Below are 21,372 nucleotides of genomic sequence, written 5' to 3'. Positions count from 1 at the left end.
AGTTGTCTCGAATCGTTTGAATTTGTGTTCACCGGTCGACCAGCCGAACGACCACCCAGACGACCGGGTGAATCACTTGTCTACCACGGTTGTCACCTTGTCGACCGCGGCTGTCGGCCTTTTTACCAAATGACTGGCTGAACAACCGATAAAACAAAATTTGAGCCATTCGAGGCAAGATCAAATTCGAGGTACGTAACATTGCCATTATTACAAAGATCATTCAACACAACAACCCCATAAATCTACTAATCAAGGACATTATAGAGTCAGAAGAAGCCAACATTAGCAGATAAAAAGGACATACATTCTTTGTAAAATGCATTCAACAGTACTAACTCCAATGAAAATGACAAGCATGAGTTTAGGATTTATAGGATCTTTCTTCTATATCATGGGGAACAAACACCCCCATCAAGAACCACGAATTTGATGACAACGATAATTTTTCAGTTGCAACTAAGAATTTACTTTATAAGATAATAATCATTGGGTTAAAATGCATTTAGCCAACATGGTAATGCAGGAAAGTCTTGTAGAATTACCTAATGATGCGAATACAACGTGGCGCATGAATTCCATAAACCCTGAACCTAGAAGAACTCGAAGTCCAAATATTTACCCCCTGGCTTCACGTCTGCTCCAACCATCCTTTTGCTGCTGCTACCGACCCCAACTGTTTCAACTGCTGTAAACTTCCCAGCCATCTCATGTTCCACAGGTCTCGGTATCTCTGGGGGTGTGCTACACCTGATCAGAGCCCAATTCACACCTTCAAAGAAAGGGTGTTGCTTGATCTCCGTTGCTCCCCTCTTCACTCCGAGCCGGTGTTGTGGCTCCTTCACCAACAAGCCCCGGATCAGGTCCCGACTCGCGTAACTTGTCGCCGGCGAGTCTGGGAATCTGAGTTGCTGACCCACCACATTGAAGAGCGTAGCACGGTTTCCGGAACCCTTGAACGGTGTTTTACCGTATAGAAGTTCGTGCAAGAAAATGCCAAACGTCCACCAATCAACTGCACTACCATGACCTTCTCCTTTGATGATTTCAGGGGCCAAATATTCATGGGTCCCAACAAAGGACATAGAGCGGGCTGCAGTAGGCTCGGCAACAAGCTCCGGTAGCGTATGGGTTGTTATTCCGGGCTCGGCACGGGGTTTTCGGGTTTTTTTCTTGTTTTTTTGGGGAAAGAATCGGGGAATGAAGCATGCAGGTTGGATGCATACTGATGTGGGCTCGATACACGCGGGCTGGACACAGAATGCACCTCCAGTTCCTCTTTTGGAAGGGTCGGAGTCGAATGATGATGTTTTAATGAGGGTGGGCGAAACTGCACATCTTAGAGAAAGGTCAAAGTCCGAGAGCATTATGTGCCCATCATCACGTACGAGGACATTTTCTGGTTTTAGATCCCTATAAACAACTCCCAACATGTGTAGATACTCGAGAGCCAACAGAACCTCCGCAGCATAAAACCTGGTTACATGAGGAAAGACAATAATTACTACCCTTGTTCACAGAAAATATTGAATATAATTAAAATACGGAAACAACATAATTACACAATCTCGTTTTCTCTTTCAAGGTTTTCCTTCATTATTACTTTGATGGCTAAGTAAAGAGTTAGACTAACCAAAACATTTTACTTCTAAGAAGAAACATAATGTACTTCATACCATAGCTGTCAAATTGAGAATTGTATTGGAAATCAAAATACTAATTTTTTGAATCGAGAATCGTTAACATTCAGTACTAAACAGGAATAACCATAGGTGAAATATGACAAAAGATGAGTTTGCAAAAAGGAACCTTCTAAATATTATTGGATTGACCTGTCCTAGCTTGCAATCCTATTAATTTTTAGTATTTTATGTCCGTCGCATGACTAAGAATGCATGTGACTAACTTAAAATAGGAATCTAACTACCATCACAGATATTATAATGTATTCTAAAGCTTGAGTTTGACTTGCTCTCTCTTCTAAAGATTCGAGCAACTTTCTTTTTGACTCAAAAAAAAAAAGAGAGAGAGAGAGAGAGAGAGAGAGAGAGAGAGAGAGAGAGAGAGAGAGAGAGAGAGGCAGTTGTAGATGCTTATGACAAGTGAGGTATCTTTGTACTAAAGAAGACACTAAAGTTCATGCACGGCTCATTTAGAGAAAGTTTTGCAAGTAATCCAAGATTACCACAGGATAATTACTTATAAAAAAGGATTACTACAGCACAAGCAAAAAAGCAGTCACAGCAGCGCTGCAAGAAGCCATAACATTTCACAATGTCTAAATGCAAACTGAATTCATGCACGCAATGTGAAAAACTAAAAAAACTTCTGATTGCGATGATTTTCTCATCCCTTCTAGGATAAATAACATTGCTTCGAGACAAACAATACAAAATTAAAAGACCTGTTTCAGTCTTTTTGGTGGAGATTAAGCTGTCAAGAAAGAAATCTCTGTTTCATTAGCATTAAGAAGAGGTGTTCAACTGGCCTAATACCAAACCAAGATCTCAGCCAAATTACAATAGATGTAAGAATTTATGTATTATTGATTGATGAGTTTATGATTGATGTATTACAAGATTGATGAATTACAATTCCTATACAATCTATATATAGAAGAAAATGTGGTAGTAGGTGTAGTGGAGGTGATAGTGGGTTAGGTGAAGTGGAGTGTGTGGTGAAGTGGAGGTAGGTGAAGTGGAGTGTGTAGTGGAGTAGGTGAAGGTAAAGATGGGAAATTCTAACAGCCCCCCGCAAACTCAAGGAGGAGAGAAACTAACCAACTTGAGTTTGGAGAGAGTAACAAAACAAGAAAATACATAAAAATAAAAAAGGATAGGAGACACTGTATGGTCGTGTCAGACCGTTGGTGAAGACACTGTATGGGGTGTCATAACGTTGTAGAGGACACTGTATGGTGGTGTCAGACCGATGTAGAAGACAGTTTATGGGGTCATGTCGGACCGTTGTAGAAGACAGTTTATGGGGTCATGTCGGACCGTTGTAGAAGACAGTTTATGGGGTCATGTCGGACCGTTTGTAGAAGACAGTTTATGGGGTCATGTCGGACCGTTGTAGAAGACAGTTTATGGGGTCTTGCTGGACCCTTGTAGAAACTAACCGGAATCAATGTCGGGACAGTTTACAGAGTCTTGTCGGACCCATAAAGGAGCTAACCGAAATTAATGTCGGGACAGTTTACAGAGTCTTGTCGGACCCATAAAGGAGCTAACCGGAATCTATGTCGGGACAGTTTACAGAGTCTTGTCGGACCCATAAAGGAGCTAACCGGAATCAATGTCGGGACAGTTTACAGAGTCTTGTCGGACCCATAAAAAATCGCATCCTCAAAAGGTGCGCTCAATTTTTCAAAAGGCATGCCATCAAAAAGCGTGCCCAATCCATAAAAAGGCGTGCCATCAAAAGGCGTGCCCAATTCATCAAAAGGTGTGCCGGACATGATGGCGAGGCACGTGGGCGCCTTGGCTTGCGTGCCCGTTTGTCGGCTGGTGGCAAGTGGCGCACGATGCGCGGATCGGCCTTGGCTATTTAAACCAAGACGAAGGCTGAGGCTGAGGCATACCAGTCTGAAACCTCTGAAACCAACCTGCTCTGAAAAACTCTGCCTCTTCGGAGAGAGAAACTGTGGAACACTTTGTAGCCCAGAAAAATGGCTTCGTCTTCCCGCGGGCTGCTCACCCTCTTTCCCGACCTCAACGAGTCAACAGGAGAGAGAACGGGTGCGGTGGCACTGGAACCTCAACCAAGTGCCCCGGAGTTTGCTCCGTTGAATTTTCCGATGCGGTCGGTGGAGCAAAAAATGGCGGTGCTGTCAGATGTGGAGGCCAATCAGTATACTCTGAAGGCATGTGTGGAAAGCATGACGGCGGTCACAAATTTGTCGAACCGGCTGCAGAGTAGGACAAATGAGGTGCAGCATGTAAACTCCCAGCTGGCTCTGCTCCAACGCATGTATAAGGATGCGCGAGCAGAGATAAGCGTGCTAAGGGCAGAAAACAAGGAGCTGAAGCGGAAGGCCACCGTGATGTTCCGATTTGGAGGGCCGCCATATGCGGCAGTGGAGGAGTATGGGGGAGTGATCATGCCCAGTGGAGTGGGAAACACGGAGGCAACACCGGCAAGGACTGCCCAGGACGGAGGCAAAAAGAAGAGACCTGCAGTAGAGTAGAGGAGAAAAATTCCGCCTGTGGATGAGGTTGTTTTTTTTTTTTTTTTTTTGATGTAAAATGGTGATCGGAGTTGATCCTGATATGAATAAAATGGGTGTATTGGGCAAGTTTGTCGTCTGCCAAGTTTTTGTTTTTGTTTTTGTTTTTGTTTTTGTTTTTGTTTTTGTTTTTTTTTTTTTTTTTTTTAATAATAATAATAAGAATAATAATAATAAGAGGGGACAAGCCCACATGGGTGGAACCAGCAGAGGGGTGTGATGGTATGATTGATTATTTTAATATATATATATATATAATAAAAGAAAAGAAAAGATGGGTATAAAGAAAGTGGGGGATAGGGGCGGGAGATGTGTGATGAAGTGGGTGGATTAAAAAACAGACCAGAGAGAGAGGGAGTGGGTTGGAAAACTATATGGTGGTTGGGAGCAAAACCGTGGGCTTGAGTGTGGAAAAATGAGAGAGAGAAATATTAAAAAAAAATGTGGTGGGTACGTGGGTAGTGGGAAAAGGGGCTCACCAACTAAATTTTTAATAATAAAAGAAAAAGAAGCGTTTGTATGTTCTGAGGAGCTTGATGATGGTTTTGAGTTCAGACTTGTCAACAGTGCTACCTCCTTCAACCCATTGATCCAGAATCCAGACAAGTCAACACCACAAAACCACAGACCCTTCGAAAGGTCAGACCCTCTCTCTTCGCCGCAGATCTAGAAGAACTTTCTCCAAACTCAACGTGATCGGCAACAATGGCTCCGAGCACGATCCGCAAAGCGATCGGAGCTGTGAAGGATCAAACAAGCATCGGAATCACGAAAGTAGCAGGCAACTTGGCTCCGGATCTGGAAGTGGCGATCGTGATTCATCGCCTTCTCTCCGATGGCGAGCCTGTGTTTCAGCAAGAGATCACGTACGCGACTCGTAGAGGGACTCGGTTGTTGAACATGTCGGATTTTCGAGACGAAGCGCACTCGAATTCGTGGGACCATTCGGCTTTTGTGAGGAGTTATGCTCTGTATTTGGACCAGAAATTGGAGTTGATTTTGTATGAGAGGAAGCAAAGTGGTGGTGCTTCTGGTTCTGGTTCTGGTGGTTCTGAGATTGAGAGGTATGGATCGAGGGAGATCGAGTGTCGTCCAGTAGAGCCGAGGAAGAGTACGGGTTGGGTGACGAATCAGTTTGTTGAGGAAGGAGAGAGAGAATTAGAAATTTTGGGTTTGTCCGGCGGACGGCCAAGGCGAGGCTGCCGTCCGCCGGTGAAGCGGAATCACTAAATTCTCAACCTTGCTCTGATACCATGTAAGAATTTATGTATTATTGATTGATGAGTTTATGATTGATGTATTACAAGATTGATGAATTACAATTCCTATACAATCTATATATAGAAGAAAATGTGGTAGTAGGTGTAGTGGAGGTGATAGTGGGTTAGGTGAAGTGGAGTGTGTGGTGAAGTGGAGGTAGGTGAAGTGGAGTGTGTAGTGGAGTAGGTGAAGGTAAAGATGGGAAATTCTAACAATAGACAACAGTGATATCGTAAAGCCATCACACTAGGGTGGTGAAGGCTACAAAGGTCTACAAACACTTGTCGCGCATGAGAAAGCCTTGAGTCAAATTATAAAAGGGCAGCACCATCCAAAAGAAGGATAAATCAGAGGTAAGTAAAGTCTGAACAACACTACCATGCAAACAAGTGAAAATGGGGACATGCAACATGAACATATTTGGGCTGAGGACAAGAGTAAGACCATACAAGGTACAGGACTGGACATTGTAACAAAGGGAAACAACATGAAAGAAAAAAGAAATAATAATTAATTCCGCCCTTCAATAAATATAATCCCCCAAAATGCAATTAGTTTTGCAGCATGTTCTTCTGTTGTAAATTAGTAAGTAATATCAGGACAATCTTACTCTTTTTTTTAATAAATAAATAATAAAAAAAAGCAACGACATAAGGAAAAAAGAGTCAAGCTAATAATGACAAATGTTCTAGCAATTCCCACATGTGCTTTGTTAGATGTGGAAACATTGACAGTTACATAAACAATGTCTGCATAGAAGGTCAACAGAGATAGTAACTAATTGAAAAATCAATATTGATTAAAGGACAAGTTAATTCTGTGTTCACTTGCACTAATTGAAGACATTTGATTCAAACATTAAAAAATAAATAAATAAATAAATAAATAAAAATTATGGGCCTCGTTATCAGACAGCTTTCAGCCTCTTTTCCTATCAATTATTTTGCCTTCTTATTTAAATGATCAATGCCCACATTTTATGATTTCACATACAATCATCAATGAACGACATTACTCAGGTCAAGCAAGTACCTAAATTATGATTGTGCGTTTTCATTTCACATACAATCATCATTTTCTTTATGTTTTCAAACAAGTACCTAGATTATAATCTGGTTTTCATAATCAACCAGGTCATGTCAAGGTAGTGTTTTGATTATTTGCTAAGTGTTGAATGTGAAATGAAAATAAAAAAGGACGAAAACTTTAATCATAAGAGGGAAGGCATTTGATGATTGAAGCTAAGAATAGAATTATGCTCCGATGGCAAAGAAATTTTAAAACAAAAACCATACCGTGCTGCATACTCTGAAAAATGCTTCCCAGGTTGCCGTTGCCTCAGAGTATGTAGATCACCCCCTGGACAATATTCCATGACTAAACACGAGAATCTGTCTGTCTCAAAATGAGTGTATAAGGTCGGCAAGAACGGATGGTCCAGGAGCTGCAAAATCTCTCTTTCCGTCTGAGCTCTCGGTAACTTCTTCCTACTTGCAAGAGATGCCTTGTCCATCACTTTCATTGCAAAGTAACAGTGGGTCCCACTCAATTCAGAGAGATACACACTGCCAATGTCACCAGAACCTAGCAGTTGGAGTAATTTAAAATGACTCATACCCAAGAATCCATCCCGCGCTCGAATGGCTAGAATAGCCTTCCATCTAGGATCATTTCCTTTGTGAGGCTTATTGGCACTTCCAGTAAGGTTACTCCAATTACTGTCATCACTGAGGCCACTGCTATCACTTACACGGCTAAGGCTAGTTTTTGCACTCTCCAATGAATCTCCTCGGAAACTTCCTTTTGTACTCTCACAGTTCCGGTCCACACTAAGCATTCCATCACTCATAACCCCATCACTCCGATATGTACTAGTGCAGCTATTGACAATGCTCATAGCTGTGACCACTCCGGTACTATCAATGCTACTATATGGGCTGGGAGGCAAAGAAGCATCCCAAACACATTCCTTTTCCTCCGAATCTGTTGGAAGGAGAGTGTTTTCCGTATTTTGTGATGGCCGAGGAAGTGAAAACGGTGAAGTCACTGCACCCAAATCATTTGGCTCGTCAACCAAGCTCTCAGCAGGTGAAAGAACAGTTAGGCTTGGTTTGAATCCAGGAACACGAATTGAAAGATCTTCTAGAAAAGGACCTTTCACAGATAAGCTCTTCATCAAGTATTTACCCTCTGGTTTGCTTTGACCAATTGGTACGTAGACTGGTCTCATTAGACCTGTATCAACAGGTTCTGGGGGGTGACTAGCCCCAGAGAAAGAAGTAGGATCAATTTCCTCAAATGAGTCACCACTGCCCTTAAATGTAACAACATCAATCATAAGTTCTTCTTGATCCTGCAAAGAAGAGTTCTTTCCTTTCCTGGTCTTTACAGGTGCAGGGTAGTACCAGTCTTTTAAGTCTCGTACATCGGATCGACCCATTCCTTCTCTTACCGAAGTTGAGCGGGCAATTGACGCCTGACCTGCAGCAGGCAGCTTCCCAGAAAGCACTTTTGTTTCAGGAATGTTTTCCATTTCTGATTACTGTATATCATTACATGGAACTCTTGCAACAAAACAACCTGCAAATGGGTAGTGAATTCAATTTAATAAGTAAACCACTCAATCATTTCTGTATCAGTTCAAAACACTCAGATCTGTTATCAGGATCCCTCAAATTCCTAGTATGAGAATAATTCATTCTAGTATTGTCAAGCATTATTCATTACAACATTAAAAATCAAATAAAAATGAAAACGGAAAAGGAAAAGGAATCGGAATCAGAAATGACTAGTAATCCACAATAGCAGCAGCCAAAATTGGTGGTCACTAAACTCTAAAATTTCTATGTTAGTCCACCAATTATAAGAAACAGAGCTAATCAACTATATATATATATATATATATATTTGGGGGAAAGTAAATCTATCATTTACTTGTATATATATGATGTTGTGAAGGAGAAGGAAAATTAGGAATAGTCATAATTTTCACTAACCTATGAGTATGAGCACCTTTAACTCCCGAAAAACCCACCAAGAATAAAATCCTAAATTACCAAACTGGCAGTAATCTCACCGATCAAGCAACTAAATCAATGACAATAAACTTAAAATCCCAAACTTGGCTCACAATCAAATGAAAAACAACATGGTCCACAAACACAAGAAAACACAAACCGCATAAAAACCATAAAGAAAAGCACCAAAAAAGCAAACCCACAAGCTCCAAAAAGCAAAATGCCAAATTCTCTATATTCTCATCACATTTCATCACCAAAAAAACCTTGTATATAAGCATAGAATTCCTTCAATTTCACGCAAAACATACTCCAACAAAACAAAACAAAAAAAATAGCAAGAAATGAGAAACAAAATCAGAGTCCTCACCAGTGAAGGAATACGATTCCGTACGAATGATTTTGAATCTAGGGCTTTTCCAAAACACAAAATGCTGGAGTTTCTCTCTCTCTCTCTCTCTCTCTAGGGTTTTGGAATTGTGTAAATGGGGGGTTTGGAGAGATGGCCGTTTAGACAGAGCTCAAGCCCCTTTGTTCTGCTTTGGAATTTCTGTCTCTCTCTCTCTCTAGCTCTGCAAAAGTCTGCAACTAAAGGTGGGTTTGCTGATTGGCTGTACTCTCTCTCTCTCTCTCTGTCTCTTGTATCAAAAAACAATAGAAGAAAAACTTCTGCTAGTATTTGCTTTTGCTTTTTTTCTGGCTTTCTTTCTCTGGTTTTGAGACACTTTAGTCACCACACATGACTCGTTCAGGTGGTGGTGCGTTGATTGATTGTGATGAGAGATAAAAAAAAATGTGTTGTGGTTTTAGAGAGAGAAAGTGTTGAGTTTTTGAGACACACAGGGAGACAGACAGAGAGTGATGGGGAGTGTCTGTGTGTGATCGGTGACGAAGATGATGAGCGAGGAGAAGGAGGAGGAGGAGAGAGACGTATCTATTGGTAGAGGAGGGGGCCCACCGGCAAACTCATGGGACTGGACCCACTTCTGGGCCCACATCTGTTGCTTCTTTAGATAACAAGTCTTTTCAATGTATTTTTTGTCGAGTAATGTTAAGTATTTTAAATTTTTATCAAATGTTTTATACCGGTATGGGATTTACGTAATATGAGTTTGGGCAAATTACATATACACCCCTCGAGGTTTGGCTAAATTACAGATGTCCCCTGAGGTTTGAGAAATTACAAATTCCCCCCTGAATGCTATATTTGCATAAGAAATTAGGGGGTAATTTGTTATGAAATATAAACCTCAGGGGGCAAATTGTTATGAAAATACAAACCTCAGGGGACGGGATGTAATTTCCGAAACCTCAGGGGTATCTGTAATTTAGCCAAACCTCGAGAGGTGTATATGTAATTTGCCCTATGAGTTTTATGTGAGTTATTCATGTGAGATATTTATACTTTGTTTAGTTAAGAGATTTGAGTAAAAATTTAAAAATAAAAATAGAAAATATAAATAAAATATATATATATTTTACTTAATTTCATATATATATATATATATATATATATATATATTTTAACTCCCTTCTCAAATCACTCACCAACACTACATAAATGAAATTTTTAATAAACCTTTTAACATTTATAGCATTTTTATTTTTCTCCCCTCTCTCTCTATTTACCATCACCCCAAGTAGCATACCAAACTCATGAAACAGACCATCATACTTTCAAAATTTGCGTATCATATCAGTCTTGTTTTAATAATTTAAAATTTCATTTTTAAATTAATATTATAATTATAATTATTTTATTTTGTTGAGTTTATTTTTTTAAAAAGTGATTAATAATTATATTTTTAAAAATAGTTTTTTTTAAAACAAATATAATAATTGAAGTATTTCACAAACTGACAGTTTGAATTATCGAAAGAAATATGATTTTTCCCCACAATTTCGTGCCCCCGAACAGTCCGAAAGAGAAGAGAAGAGAGAAAGAGAAGAGAGGGGAAGAGGAGGCAGGTCGTCGCAGCCTTCCGCCCGATCGTCGCAGCCCCGCCTCCGTCGTCGCCTCCGCCCGATTATCGCAGTCCCGCCTCCGCCATCACCTCCGCCTTTGCCTCGTAGCCCCCGCCTCTGCCTCCGCCTCAACCCCTGTATTTGCCCCTTGCATCTGCCTCCGGCCCCTGCCCCCGCCCGCCGCCTCTGCCTCCGCCCGCCGCAACTGTCTTCTTCTTCTTTCTTCTTCTTCTTTTCTGATTGAAAAAAAAAAAAAAAAAATTCAAACGACGAAACAACGTTGTTTTTGGATTCGGGGGATTCAAAGGCAGCTCTTTTCGAGCTACGTAGCACAACTCTTATCGAAATTAGATACGTGGATTCTACCAATCCAAACAACATTCTTTAGAGAGGAGCTTGGTCCATTCAAAATATAACTTAAAAGTTGAAATTAATGCTATAAAAAACATGTTTTTAAATTTTTTTAACAATATGTTTAACTATAATTATTTTTTAAAAAACTAATTTTAAAAATAAATTCAAACACAATTTGTATTTAAGAAATTTATTTAAAGATTGGATGAGTTAATAAAATTTTTAAAATCTTTTATTAAACCAATAAAAATACCAGAATAAAAAGAATATGTATAATATATATATATATATATATATAAATGAATTATGAGATTGTAATATTATTGAACAAAGCGAAGTTGATATTTATATTATAATTTTAGCATTGTATAAATGTGAGAATAACTCCATCAATGGCTTGGGTCATGTGAAAAATATAAGTGAAAAAACTCTTGAATCAATTGTCTAAATATATATATTTAATGTTTGGAACTTGGAATTCTTAAGACAAAAGAAAATGAGAGATTAATTTCCTATTTTTGTCTGGATAATAATAAAATTCTCAAAAAATTGATCTTTTATTTTGTTAACCTGGGAAAAAATGAATTGGCACAAATAATGTCCTTTCATTTTCATTTTTTTACCTCTTCATGGTCAAATCCTTTATCTAAAAATAACATTATTTTAAAAAAAAAAAAAAAAAAAAAAACAAAACAAGACAAGACAAAACAAAATCAAATACTATGTTCGTGTATGTCTATAGCAAAAGTTGCTTGTCTTCTTGCCAAAAAAAATAAAAATAAAGCCTCTGTTTGGGAAGTGGATTAGTTTTTTGGTTTTTTAATTTTTTTAGTTATTTTAATCTGAATTAAAAAATTTAGTTTGAGAAAGACTTTTTATTTTTTGACTTTTTAAACTTTTTTTGTGAAAAAAAGTATAATGATTATAAATTAAATATAATATTTTATTTATTATGACTAAAATAATCTATTTTACCTTTTATAACTATTTTAACCTCAAAATCACTTATCAAACACCACCAAAAATAAAAAAACAACAAAAGGTGTACACGATAGCACTTTGAAATCCTTGCCTTTTGTGTAGGTATGTTGGACTATGACTTCATTTTAGTCAAATAAATTGGCTGCCGAATTACCCAAATTACCCTCACTTTCATGCCAACAATTACAATAGAAACCTAACAATTACTTAAAAAAATAATAAATAAAGGAGAAAGAAAAAGAAAAAGAAAAAGTAGGGACGACCACATTGGCCAACATGGACCCATGCATAAAATTTTTAGTAATTTAGGGATTGTTTGAGATGATCTAAATAAGTATACTTTTGATTTTTTATAAAATATGGGTTGGATTTGAAGTGATGTGTAAGAGAGGTAATGTGACTTAAATAAGATGATGTGACATAAATAAAATAGTGACTTTTTGACTTTTTATCTTTTTCAAGACATGCCAAACTTGGCCTTATTTTATTGTCTCGATTGTTTTTAGAGGTAGAGTGAAAAAAATTAATAGTGAGAAAATTATTGGTGAAAGGATTAATAGTGAGATAATTAAGTAAAATTGTATTTATTTTGACGATAGTTGTTGATGTAGGGATTGTTAAATTATTTTTATATGAGAAATGCTATGTATTCCAAGTACTGTACCAAACCTCTCACATGGGATGGGACATGTGTGTGGGTGAGAGATTTGGTATAATATTTGAAATCCCTAGCATAACTCTCTTTATATAAAATAAATAAAAAATATAAAAATATTAAACATTAATGTTAAAAAAAAATATCCACCTTGTAAAAAATAAAAAAATAGAAAAAAATAAAGTAAATAAAATAATAATTTTTACTTAACAAAAAATACAAAAATTAAACATTAATGTTCAAAAAAAATGTCCAATATGTAAAAATAAAAATAAAAATAAAAAAATAGTCTGACAGATTATTTTTCTAATACCACCTCTATCTGCTCCATCTCAATCCCCCTTTCAAGGCCCAATCTAATCTAGACTTCCATCTCAATCATTTTTCCAAATCTGTAAACAAACACAACATTAAATAACTCTCACCTCTATTCTAATCTCATCCCTCCATCTATACGCCAAAACAAACGGGCCTATGGCCCTGTTTGATTGGGGGATATGAAGATTGGGATTGGATATTATATCTAGTGGGGTTCATATATCCCATGTTTACAATTTTTTTTTTTTGAAGGGGATATAATATCCGGTGGGATTGTATATCCCCCAAAAGTGGAGGATATACAATACCACCCCCCATTATATCATATCCCCTTGGTTGGGATATGATGTAAAAAGTCCAATTTACCCTTTTGTCTATCTAACATAATATAATTTAATATATTTTTTTGAATTTAATATTATATAATTACTGAATTTAATATAATATAAATATTATTTAATTTAATATAATATAATATAATATTATTTAATTTAATTTAATATAATATAATATAATTTAATACAAATTTTGAATATAATATAATATATTATTATTGAATTGAATTTAATTTAATATAATATAATTTAATATAAAATTTTGAATTTAATATAATATAATTATTGAATTTAATTTAATATGAATATTATTGAATTTAATATAATATAATTTAATTTAATTTAATTTAATATAATATAATATAATATAATATAATTATTTAATTTAATTTAATATAAATATTTTGAATTTAATTTAATATAAAAGTATTTAATTTAATACAAATTTTGAATAATACAAATTTTGAATTTAATATAATATAATATTATTTAATTTAATTTAATACAATATAATATTATTGAATTGAATTTAATATAATATAATTTAATATAAATTTTGAATTTAATATAATATAATATTATTTAATTTAATTTAATATAATATAATATAATATTATGAGGGCAATCTTGAAAATTACTTGTTATATCTCACAATATATTTTGTAAAACAAACATGCATAACATATATCCAATCTTATATATCAAGTCAACAAATATGACTTAGGAGATATACTATCCAATACCTATATCATATTCATTATATATCCTAACTAAATCTCACATCATATTATATCTTTTATTTTATATTCAGTAAAACAAATGGGCCTATAGGTCTTATGTTATGGAAATGTTTGGCTTGGTAATCTAATCAATGTACCTTTCAATCTTAAAAGTTCACTAAAAAATATTATAAAATTGAAATTTAAAAAATTAATCGTACACGCGCGTGGTAGGTATGAAATAATAAATAGTTATTATTGAAAACTATATATAATTTTCAACACCGTTACGAGTTCGGAAAATCAAAGATTCGAATGGTTCGAAATTTCAAAACGATATCGTTTTAAGATTTTTTTTTATTCTCTTACTGGTAAAATAATATTTTCTGTACCATTCGAGTCATTCGAGCCTCCGTTTTTCAGGCTACGGAGCATTTTTATATAATTTTATTTACTTTATTATATAAAAGGATTAAAGAACACGAGTTTTGCCGGAGAAATAATATAATTAAGTTAACATGGAGTTGTGGTTACTTAAATTAAATAGTGATTATGAATATTTAATTTATTTCACAATTAATGATACTTGAATGTGAAGCCATATAAATTATTTCAAAAAATAATAAAGAAAGTATACAGCAACATATGATTAATTGAAGAAACAAAATTTCGACCTATTAGACTATAAAGTTTAACTTAAATAAATATGTACCATTAAATTAAATATAGTAAATAGAGAATTCCATTTTATGGTCAAAATTGTGATTAAATAATAACTTAAATTGTAATTATAAATATTTAATTTTTAAAATATTACAATTAACAATAATGAAAAATAAAGATATAAAAAATTGTTTTTAAAAGTAGAATAAAAGGCATGTCGCAACAAATGTAATATCAATTAGCGTAAAATTGGAGATTATAAAAGTATTTATCCAATCACAAATTGTGTTATGAAAATATAACTTAGAGGTGCATATTATATGCATCTGATCATAAATTGGCGTAATTCTATTATAAAATTTTGTAATATCAATCATAAAAAATGTAATCTTATTGCAAATTAATGAAATAAATTTTTTTTTTTTTTTTTGTGATTGATGTTATAAAAATTTGCGGCTTAATTATGATATTTTTTGTTATACTAATTTGTGATAAAATTATATATTTTGTAATTAATATTACAAAATTTTATGATAAAAATTACATTAATTTATACGCCATAGACTTTTCCTACATTTTTAACATAACAAAAAGACAAAATGAGTGAGATAGGTTGATGAATATAAGAAACCTTTTAAGAGTGGACTAATTTTCAGTACGATTCTATCTGCACAACTAGGAAGGAGTTTGGGGTGGACTTGCCAGCCCTCGCTTTTATCGTTTTGAGGGTGGGGCAAATTCGTGATAGTGGGGCAGGACGAAGGATGGATTAATTTTGTAATTTTATAAATAATATAATATATTATGAATAATAATTTATAATTAATGAAAATTAAATTATGTAAGATGAAAAATGAATGAGAAAAAATAAATGTTAAACGCAATGTTTTAGAGTTTTAATTTTATTTTCGTTTTAAAATATTAAAATTATATGTATATAAATATATTAAATAAATATAATCGGTGTACAAGTTTGGTAGAATGAGGTAGGAGACAGATAACTTGTTTCCTCCCCACGTTCTTATTGGGACAGGAAAAATCAAAACGAATGGAGCAGAGCGATGAATGTCAAAGTGGAGAAAGACAGAAGAAAATTGACACTCTATGACATTTTAAAAATATAAGAGCGTAAAATAGAGCTAGTGATGCATAATAAAATTTGGCAAAAAAAATTTTCATAAAAAATGATAATGATTTATACATTTAAAAGATATCCTACCACATCAATGATTTTATTCCTTATATGTTACTTCAAATAACACTTTTTAATGTATAATTTTGCAACTTTTGCTTTCTTCATGGATAATTTTCCTTAAATACTAAATGAAAAATATAATTGGTATTGATAAGTTAAATATTTGCAACAATTAACACATATTCAATCACCTTTTACTTGTTGTAACAGTATGAATGTAAAGGACACGTTTGGATTGATATATCATAAATAGTTGAGGACGAAAATTTGGATCTTTTGTATCAATTTACTTTTTCCCAACCTTAAAGACTAATGGAAAGAAAAAATCATACAATTTTACTAAACTGAGAAAGAGCAAAATAATGGGGCCCTTTTAATATTGGGATATTGATTGTATTTAAACATTAAATAGAGAGACTAGACTTATTAATTTATAATTAATTATTAATTTCCTTGGAATTAAAAATTATTACTCTGGATTACGATGGCCTTATTTAGGAAGTTGGTTAGTTTAGTTGGCTATTTGGTTTTTTAGCTATTTTAGTCTAACTAAAATAGTTATGTTTGAGAAATTGGTTGGTGTTTTTTTTTTTAGTTGATTTGATGGTTGTGAAAGAAAAAATAAAATAATTATGGGTTGAATATGACATTTTATCTTATTGACTATTTTAACTATCTTGTCTTTTAGTGAGCTATTTTAGCCAAATCTTCTTCCCAAACACCCCCCAATGTTAGACGAACTAAAATTAGTTGTCTAATTAAGTCACTTAGGATCCGTTTGTTTTGGAAGATAGAGGAAGGAATGGGATTGAGATGGAGGTGGGACCCATTAATATTGTATTTATTTTGGGAGATGAAGAGGGAATTCATACGTCCTCTGGATTAGGATGGGCCATGGATGTTGGAATTGAGATGGAGGCCAAAGACTTGGTATTAGAAAATTAGTCCTCCGACTTAGCTTCTGTTTTTTTTTTTTTTTTTTTTTAACATTAATGGTTAATGTTTTTGTATTTTTTGTCAAGTAAAAATCATAATTTTATTTGTTTTATTATTTTATATTTCTTTTATATAAAAATAATTTAACATCTCCATACTAATACCTATCATTAAAACAAACATAATTTTACTTAATTTCCTCACTATCAATCTCTTTCATTTTACCTCTAAAAACAAACGGACTCTTAACTCGTATTGGCCTTGAAATTCTATTAGGGAATCAATTGTATTTGTGATATATCTTAAGGTTAGTTATGTAATATACCTAACAATTTATAGATTTATTATTATTATTAATGCATAATTCACGCTTCAAATAATTACTTTTATAACACTTTGAAAGTAGTAATAGTAGATTTGACTATATTTTGATATCACATTTGGGTGACACTAACTACATTATTCGAAGGAGAAGACATGACACATGTTAAATCACACACATATATAATAATAATAATAATAATAATAATAATAATTATTGGGTGCTCGAGCCAATTTACCTGCACCATAAGTAATTTTGGCACTTTGAAATTAATGACTATATAAATCTCTAATGCCATATAAAAAGTCATATAAGATATTTTCAAATATAGGCCCCATTTGACATCCCTTAGAAAAGTGAATTTTTTTATCTTTGGATAAATTACACTTGCACCCTTATAGTTTGCATTGAATCTCACTTTAATCCCTATACATGAAATCATAACAATCAACCCCCTGTACTTTTGGTCAAATCTCACTTTGGTCTCTACACATAAAATCGTGACAATCAACTCCCTGCACTTCTAGTCAACTGTCAATTTTTCCCTTTTATTACTCTATTATTTAAGTTTTTAACAAAATCCAGTCATATAACAAACATGTGACCACGAAATGAAGGCAAAAAAAAAAAATTATTCTCATTTCCAATCAATATATACTTTGTCCAACGTGATAAACATGTAAGAGTTATATAATATGTGGGTGTGTGTGTTCATATGCTGAAAATTGGGACGAAAAGTTAAGAAAATAGAGTTTTTGAAATAAATAAATAAAAAAACGCAGTAGAGAAATTGAAGACTCTATTGCTGTGGAAAACAAAGTTTCATTATTCTAATTTTTGCAAAATCCTAATTTATCTCATTAATTGTTCACAATTTGTGTTTTGTTTTAGCTGAATACAATCAAAATTTGATGTAAATTGTAGGATAAAATGTGTACAGGCGGAAAATTTGGGTGATTTTCCTCTTTTACCCTCATTTTATAGTCATATGCTTGTCACATTACTAACTTCTATTAAAGACTTATACGATGGAATAACAAAATGGAGACATTGACAATTGACTAGAAGTGCAGGGAGTTGATTGTCACGATTTTATAAGTGTAGAGAGTTAACTGTCACAATTTCATATGTAAGAAAAGAACTAAAGTGAGATTTGGTGCAAAGTACATAAGTGCAAAATTTAATTTTCTTTTTATCTTTTTTTTCTTTTTTGAGTCACATCACTCCCTACTTTTTTTCACATCTTTTTGTAAAAAATCAAAAAGTATATTTATTTAAATCATCTTAAACACCTTTATAATCATCATAAAATTATTAAAATCTCATTTTTTATTTTAGATTTAAAGACTCTAAAAAGGTGAATTACACTTATTACTTATGTACTTTTACAACAAAAAAAAGGAAAAAGAAAAAGAGAAAGAAAAATTACTTTAGTCAATTCACTTTCAACTGTAATAGTCAACCTCTGACACTTTTAAGTTAAATTTCAATCTCAAACTTCCATCCATTTACAGGTAACAAAGTTGACAGAATTTGTCATTTGAAGCAAAGTGGTGCTATTTAGCCTTACCTTTTTACTTTGGATCTTCCATTTCTTTGGTCTCTATCTTCCAAAATTACTCCTTACCTATACTTCTTTAGACCCCCATATTCCTAACTTTACAATGTTTACCCTTACCTTTTTACTTTGGACCCTTTCCCACTTTCTTTGCACCCCCACCTTTACCGACCACTCCAAGTCGTCTCCGTCACCTAATTCGTATCTCATTGTCACCTAAGGTGCATCTTTGGTGGCTCTCATGAATCCACTATTGTGACCACCGCCTCTCTTTGCAATCTGCTCAGATCTGATTCGACAATCTATAGCCGAACTACTACTATTTGTTTGGTGGTATATGTTCGAACTATTGCCATTTGTTTCTTTGGCATTGGTTTTCCAAACCTAGCGCAACAATTTCAATCTCTCTATATTTGTATCCATTTCGTTGTCATTCTCTCTTTGTACCAATTTCGTTGTCATTCTCTCTTTGCTTCATTCTAAGGTCGTAGAAGATGGATGATGCAATTATGATGGTAGGGGGTGTGACAGTGGACATCACAATGGTGAGAATCGTCGGAAGTGAAATGGTATTACTATGGGAAAAGAGGTTGCCGGAGGGAGAAAACAAGTGAAATCATTTAAAAGAGAAAATGAAAGAGGTTATTGGAGGGGGAAAACAAGGTCGTCCAAAAGGGAGAACAAGAAAGGTTGCCAAAGGGAGAGAACGATGGAGGTTGGAAGTGATGTGACCAAAGAGAGATTTTAGTGAAAATATAAAAATACTAAGGCTGCGTTTGGGAAGTTGGGTTTGGGCTAAATTAGCCACTAAATGACAAAAGTGGCTAATTTAGCCACAAACGGACAAAAGAAAGTTGGAAGCATGGCTGCAACAATTTGACAAGTAAATTTACCATACTATCCCCACATGAAAGAGGGGCGGCAAAGTAAAAAAAAAAAAAAAATCAAATCAGGCTTTTTACCATGAAAGACAAAGAAAGTTGGAAAAAAAAAATAAAAACATTTTTTTTGTTTTTTGTTAAAATATTTTATGAAAATAAATTTAAACTATATTTGATAAAAATATTTTTAAAGAATTTTTTTTTTTTTGTTATGTATTTGGTTATGCTTTGAGTGTAGAGTTGTGAAAGTAGTATGGAATTTCGAGTTATGTGTTTGGTTATGAGTTACCTCAATAATTTATTAATTGAGTTTCATTTTATGTGTTTGGTTACAACTTGAATGTAGAGTTGTTTTTAAATTTAAAATATTAACATTTTAAATTATTTAAATTTCGATTTATGTGTTTGGTTATGAGTTACCTCAATAAGGCAATAAATATAAAAATAAATAAGGCAAAAAATAAATAATTAATGTATAAATAAATAAATAAAAATAAATATGGCAAAAAAATAAATAAATAAGGCAATGATATTATTGTTACGATTTAAATTTAAAATATTACGATTTAAATTTTTTAAATTTTAAAATGTTTTATAAAAAAAAATTCAAACTCTATTTTATACAAATATTTTTAAATATTTTAATTTTTTTGTTATGTATTTGGTTATGATTTGAGTGTAGAGTTGTGAAAGTAGTATGGAATTTCGAATTATGTATTTGGTTATGAGTTTTAAAATAATTTCTTAATTAAGTTTTGTTTTATGTGTTTAGTTACGATTAGTGTAGAGTTGTTTTTAAATTAATATACTAACATTTTAAATTATTAAATTTTTTTGAATATTTAAATTATTTAAATTTTTACAATTTAAAATTTTAGATTATTTAAATAAAATTAAATATTATTTAAATATTTAAAATAAAATAAAATAAAATAAAATTAAAATTGAATTATTTAAAATACACAGGACAATGAAATAAAACCTCACTTTTTATCATTTTACAGAAAATGTAAACAAATTAAAATTAAAATTAGAATAAAAATAAAAACCACATGAAAAAACCATTTGTAAAAAAAAAAAAAAAAAAAAAAACTTAGCCTAGGTTGGTGACGTCACAGTACAATGGACAGCCGCCGAAATAAAAACAAAATTTAATACCAGGGGCAGTTTAGTAATATTACATATGGACACCTCACCAAAAAGACAAAAAGCCAAAAAGTCATTCCCAAACCAGACTTTTTAGCCCAGGCTAAAATAGTCAAAAAAGTCAAAAAGCCAAAAAATCAACCCACTTCCCAAACGAAGGCTAAGTGCAATTTACTGAATCTAAAATTTTAAATTAGATTAAGTGTTAGACTTTGCTTTAAAATTTTCATGCTAAAATTTTATTTTAGATTTTCAAAATATGAGCCAATAAATCAACAATTTTACGCTACATGTATTTCTTAACTTTATTATCTACTAATAATAATCAGTAAATCTTAATAGTTGGACTTATTTCCCATTAAATCCCTATCAATTCGTCGTTGAAAGTTGGTCATATCAAAATCATCATTAAAACAAAATTTTTCTAATGATTTTTTGAATCTGTCACTAAAAATTGACAATTAGTTACGTTTTCATAAATTTGTCACTAAAAATTAACAATTAGCAACATCTTTATGAGACAAATTTTTTAAATTATTACTAAAAATTAACAATTAGTAATTTTTTTTAATATAAATGCAACTAATTATCACATAATTTATTATATAATAAATCTATCTATTAAGACATGCACGTAAATCCCTTACAAAACCACATACACATAAATTGCTTCCACGTTTTAAATACACTCAAATGGAAAGGCCATAACCAATACCTGCTCTTCTACAATAGGGGTGTTTGTTTGGACTTTTTTTAACCAACTTATGACTTCTGCCTTTTGAAAAGCTATTTTAAACTGTTTGGTTAAACTTATTTCAAACAGTTTCTAATTCTAACAA

The 21,372-nt window shown here is 33.1% G+C and overlaps 1 protein-coding gene across 2 annotated transcripts; it reads right to left on the bottom strand.

The window, feature by feature from the left end:
- Nucleotides 1–285: 285 nt before the first annotated feature.
- Nucleotides 286–9,573, bottom strand: LOC114319588 (serine/threonine-protein kinase D6PKL1). Of its 2 annotated transcripts, none has more exons than XM_028266610.2 (3): nucleotides 8,876–9,573; nucleotides 6,784–8,068; nucleotides 286–1,476 (listed from the first exon to the last, which is right to left on the bottom strand). In XM_028266610.2, exons 2-3 carry the CDS (start codon nucleotides 8,019–8,021, stop codon nucleotides 594–596), a joined length of 2,121 nt encoding a protein of 706 aa, XP_028122411.1. In that variant the 5' UTR covers nucleotides 8,022–8,068; nucleotides 8,876–9,573; the 3' UTR covers nucleotides 286–593. The 2 variants fall into 2 exon arrangements, with proteins under 2 accessions (XP_028122411.1, XP_028122410.1); XM_028266609.2 differs by lacking the exon at nucleotides 8,876–9,573 and adding an exon at nucleotides 8,485–8,752.
- Between the last annotated feature and the right edge of the window lie 11,799 nt (nucleotides 9,574–21,372).

This window comes from Camellia sinensis, chromosome 5, assembly GCF_055761805.1.
Source record: "Camellia sinensis isolate YWXY chromosome 5, ASM5576180v1, whole genome shotgun sequence".
In the NCBI taxonomy this organism is placed as follows: Eukaryota; Viridiplantae; Streptophyta; class Magnoliopsida; order Ericales; family Theaceae; genus Camellia; species Camellia sinensis.
This window is presented reverse-complemented; position numbering and strand designations above follow the sequence as displayed.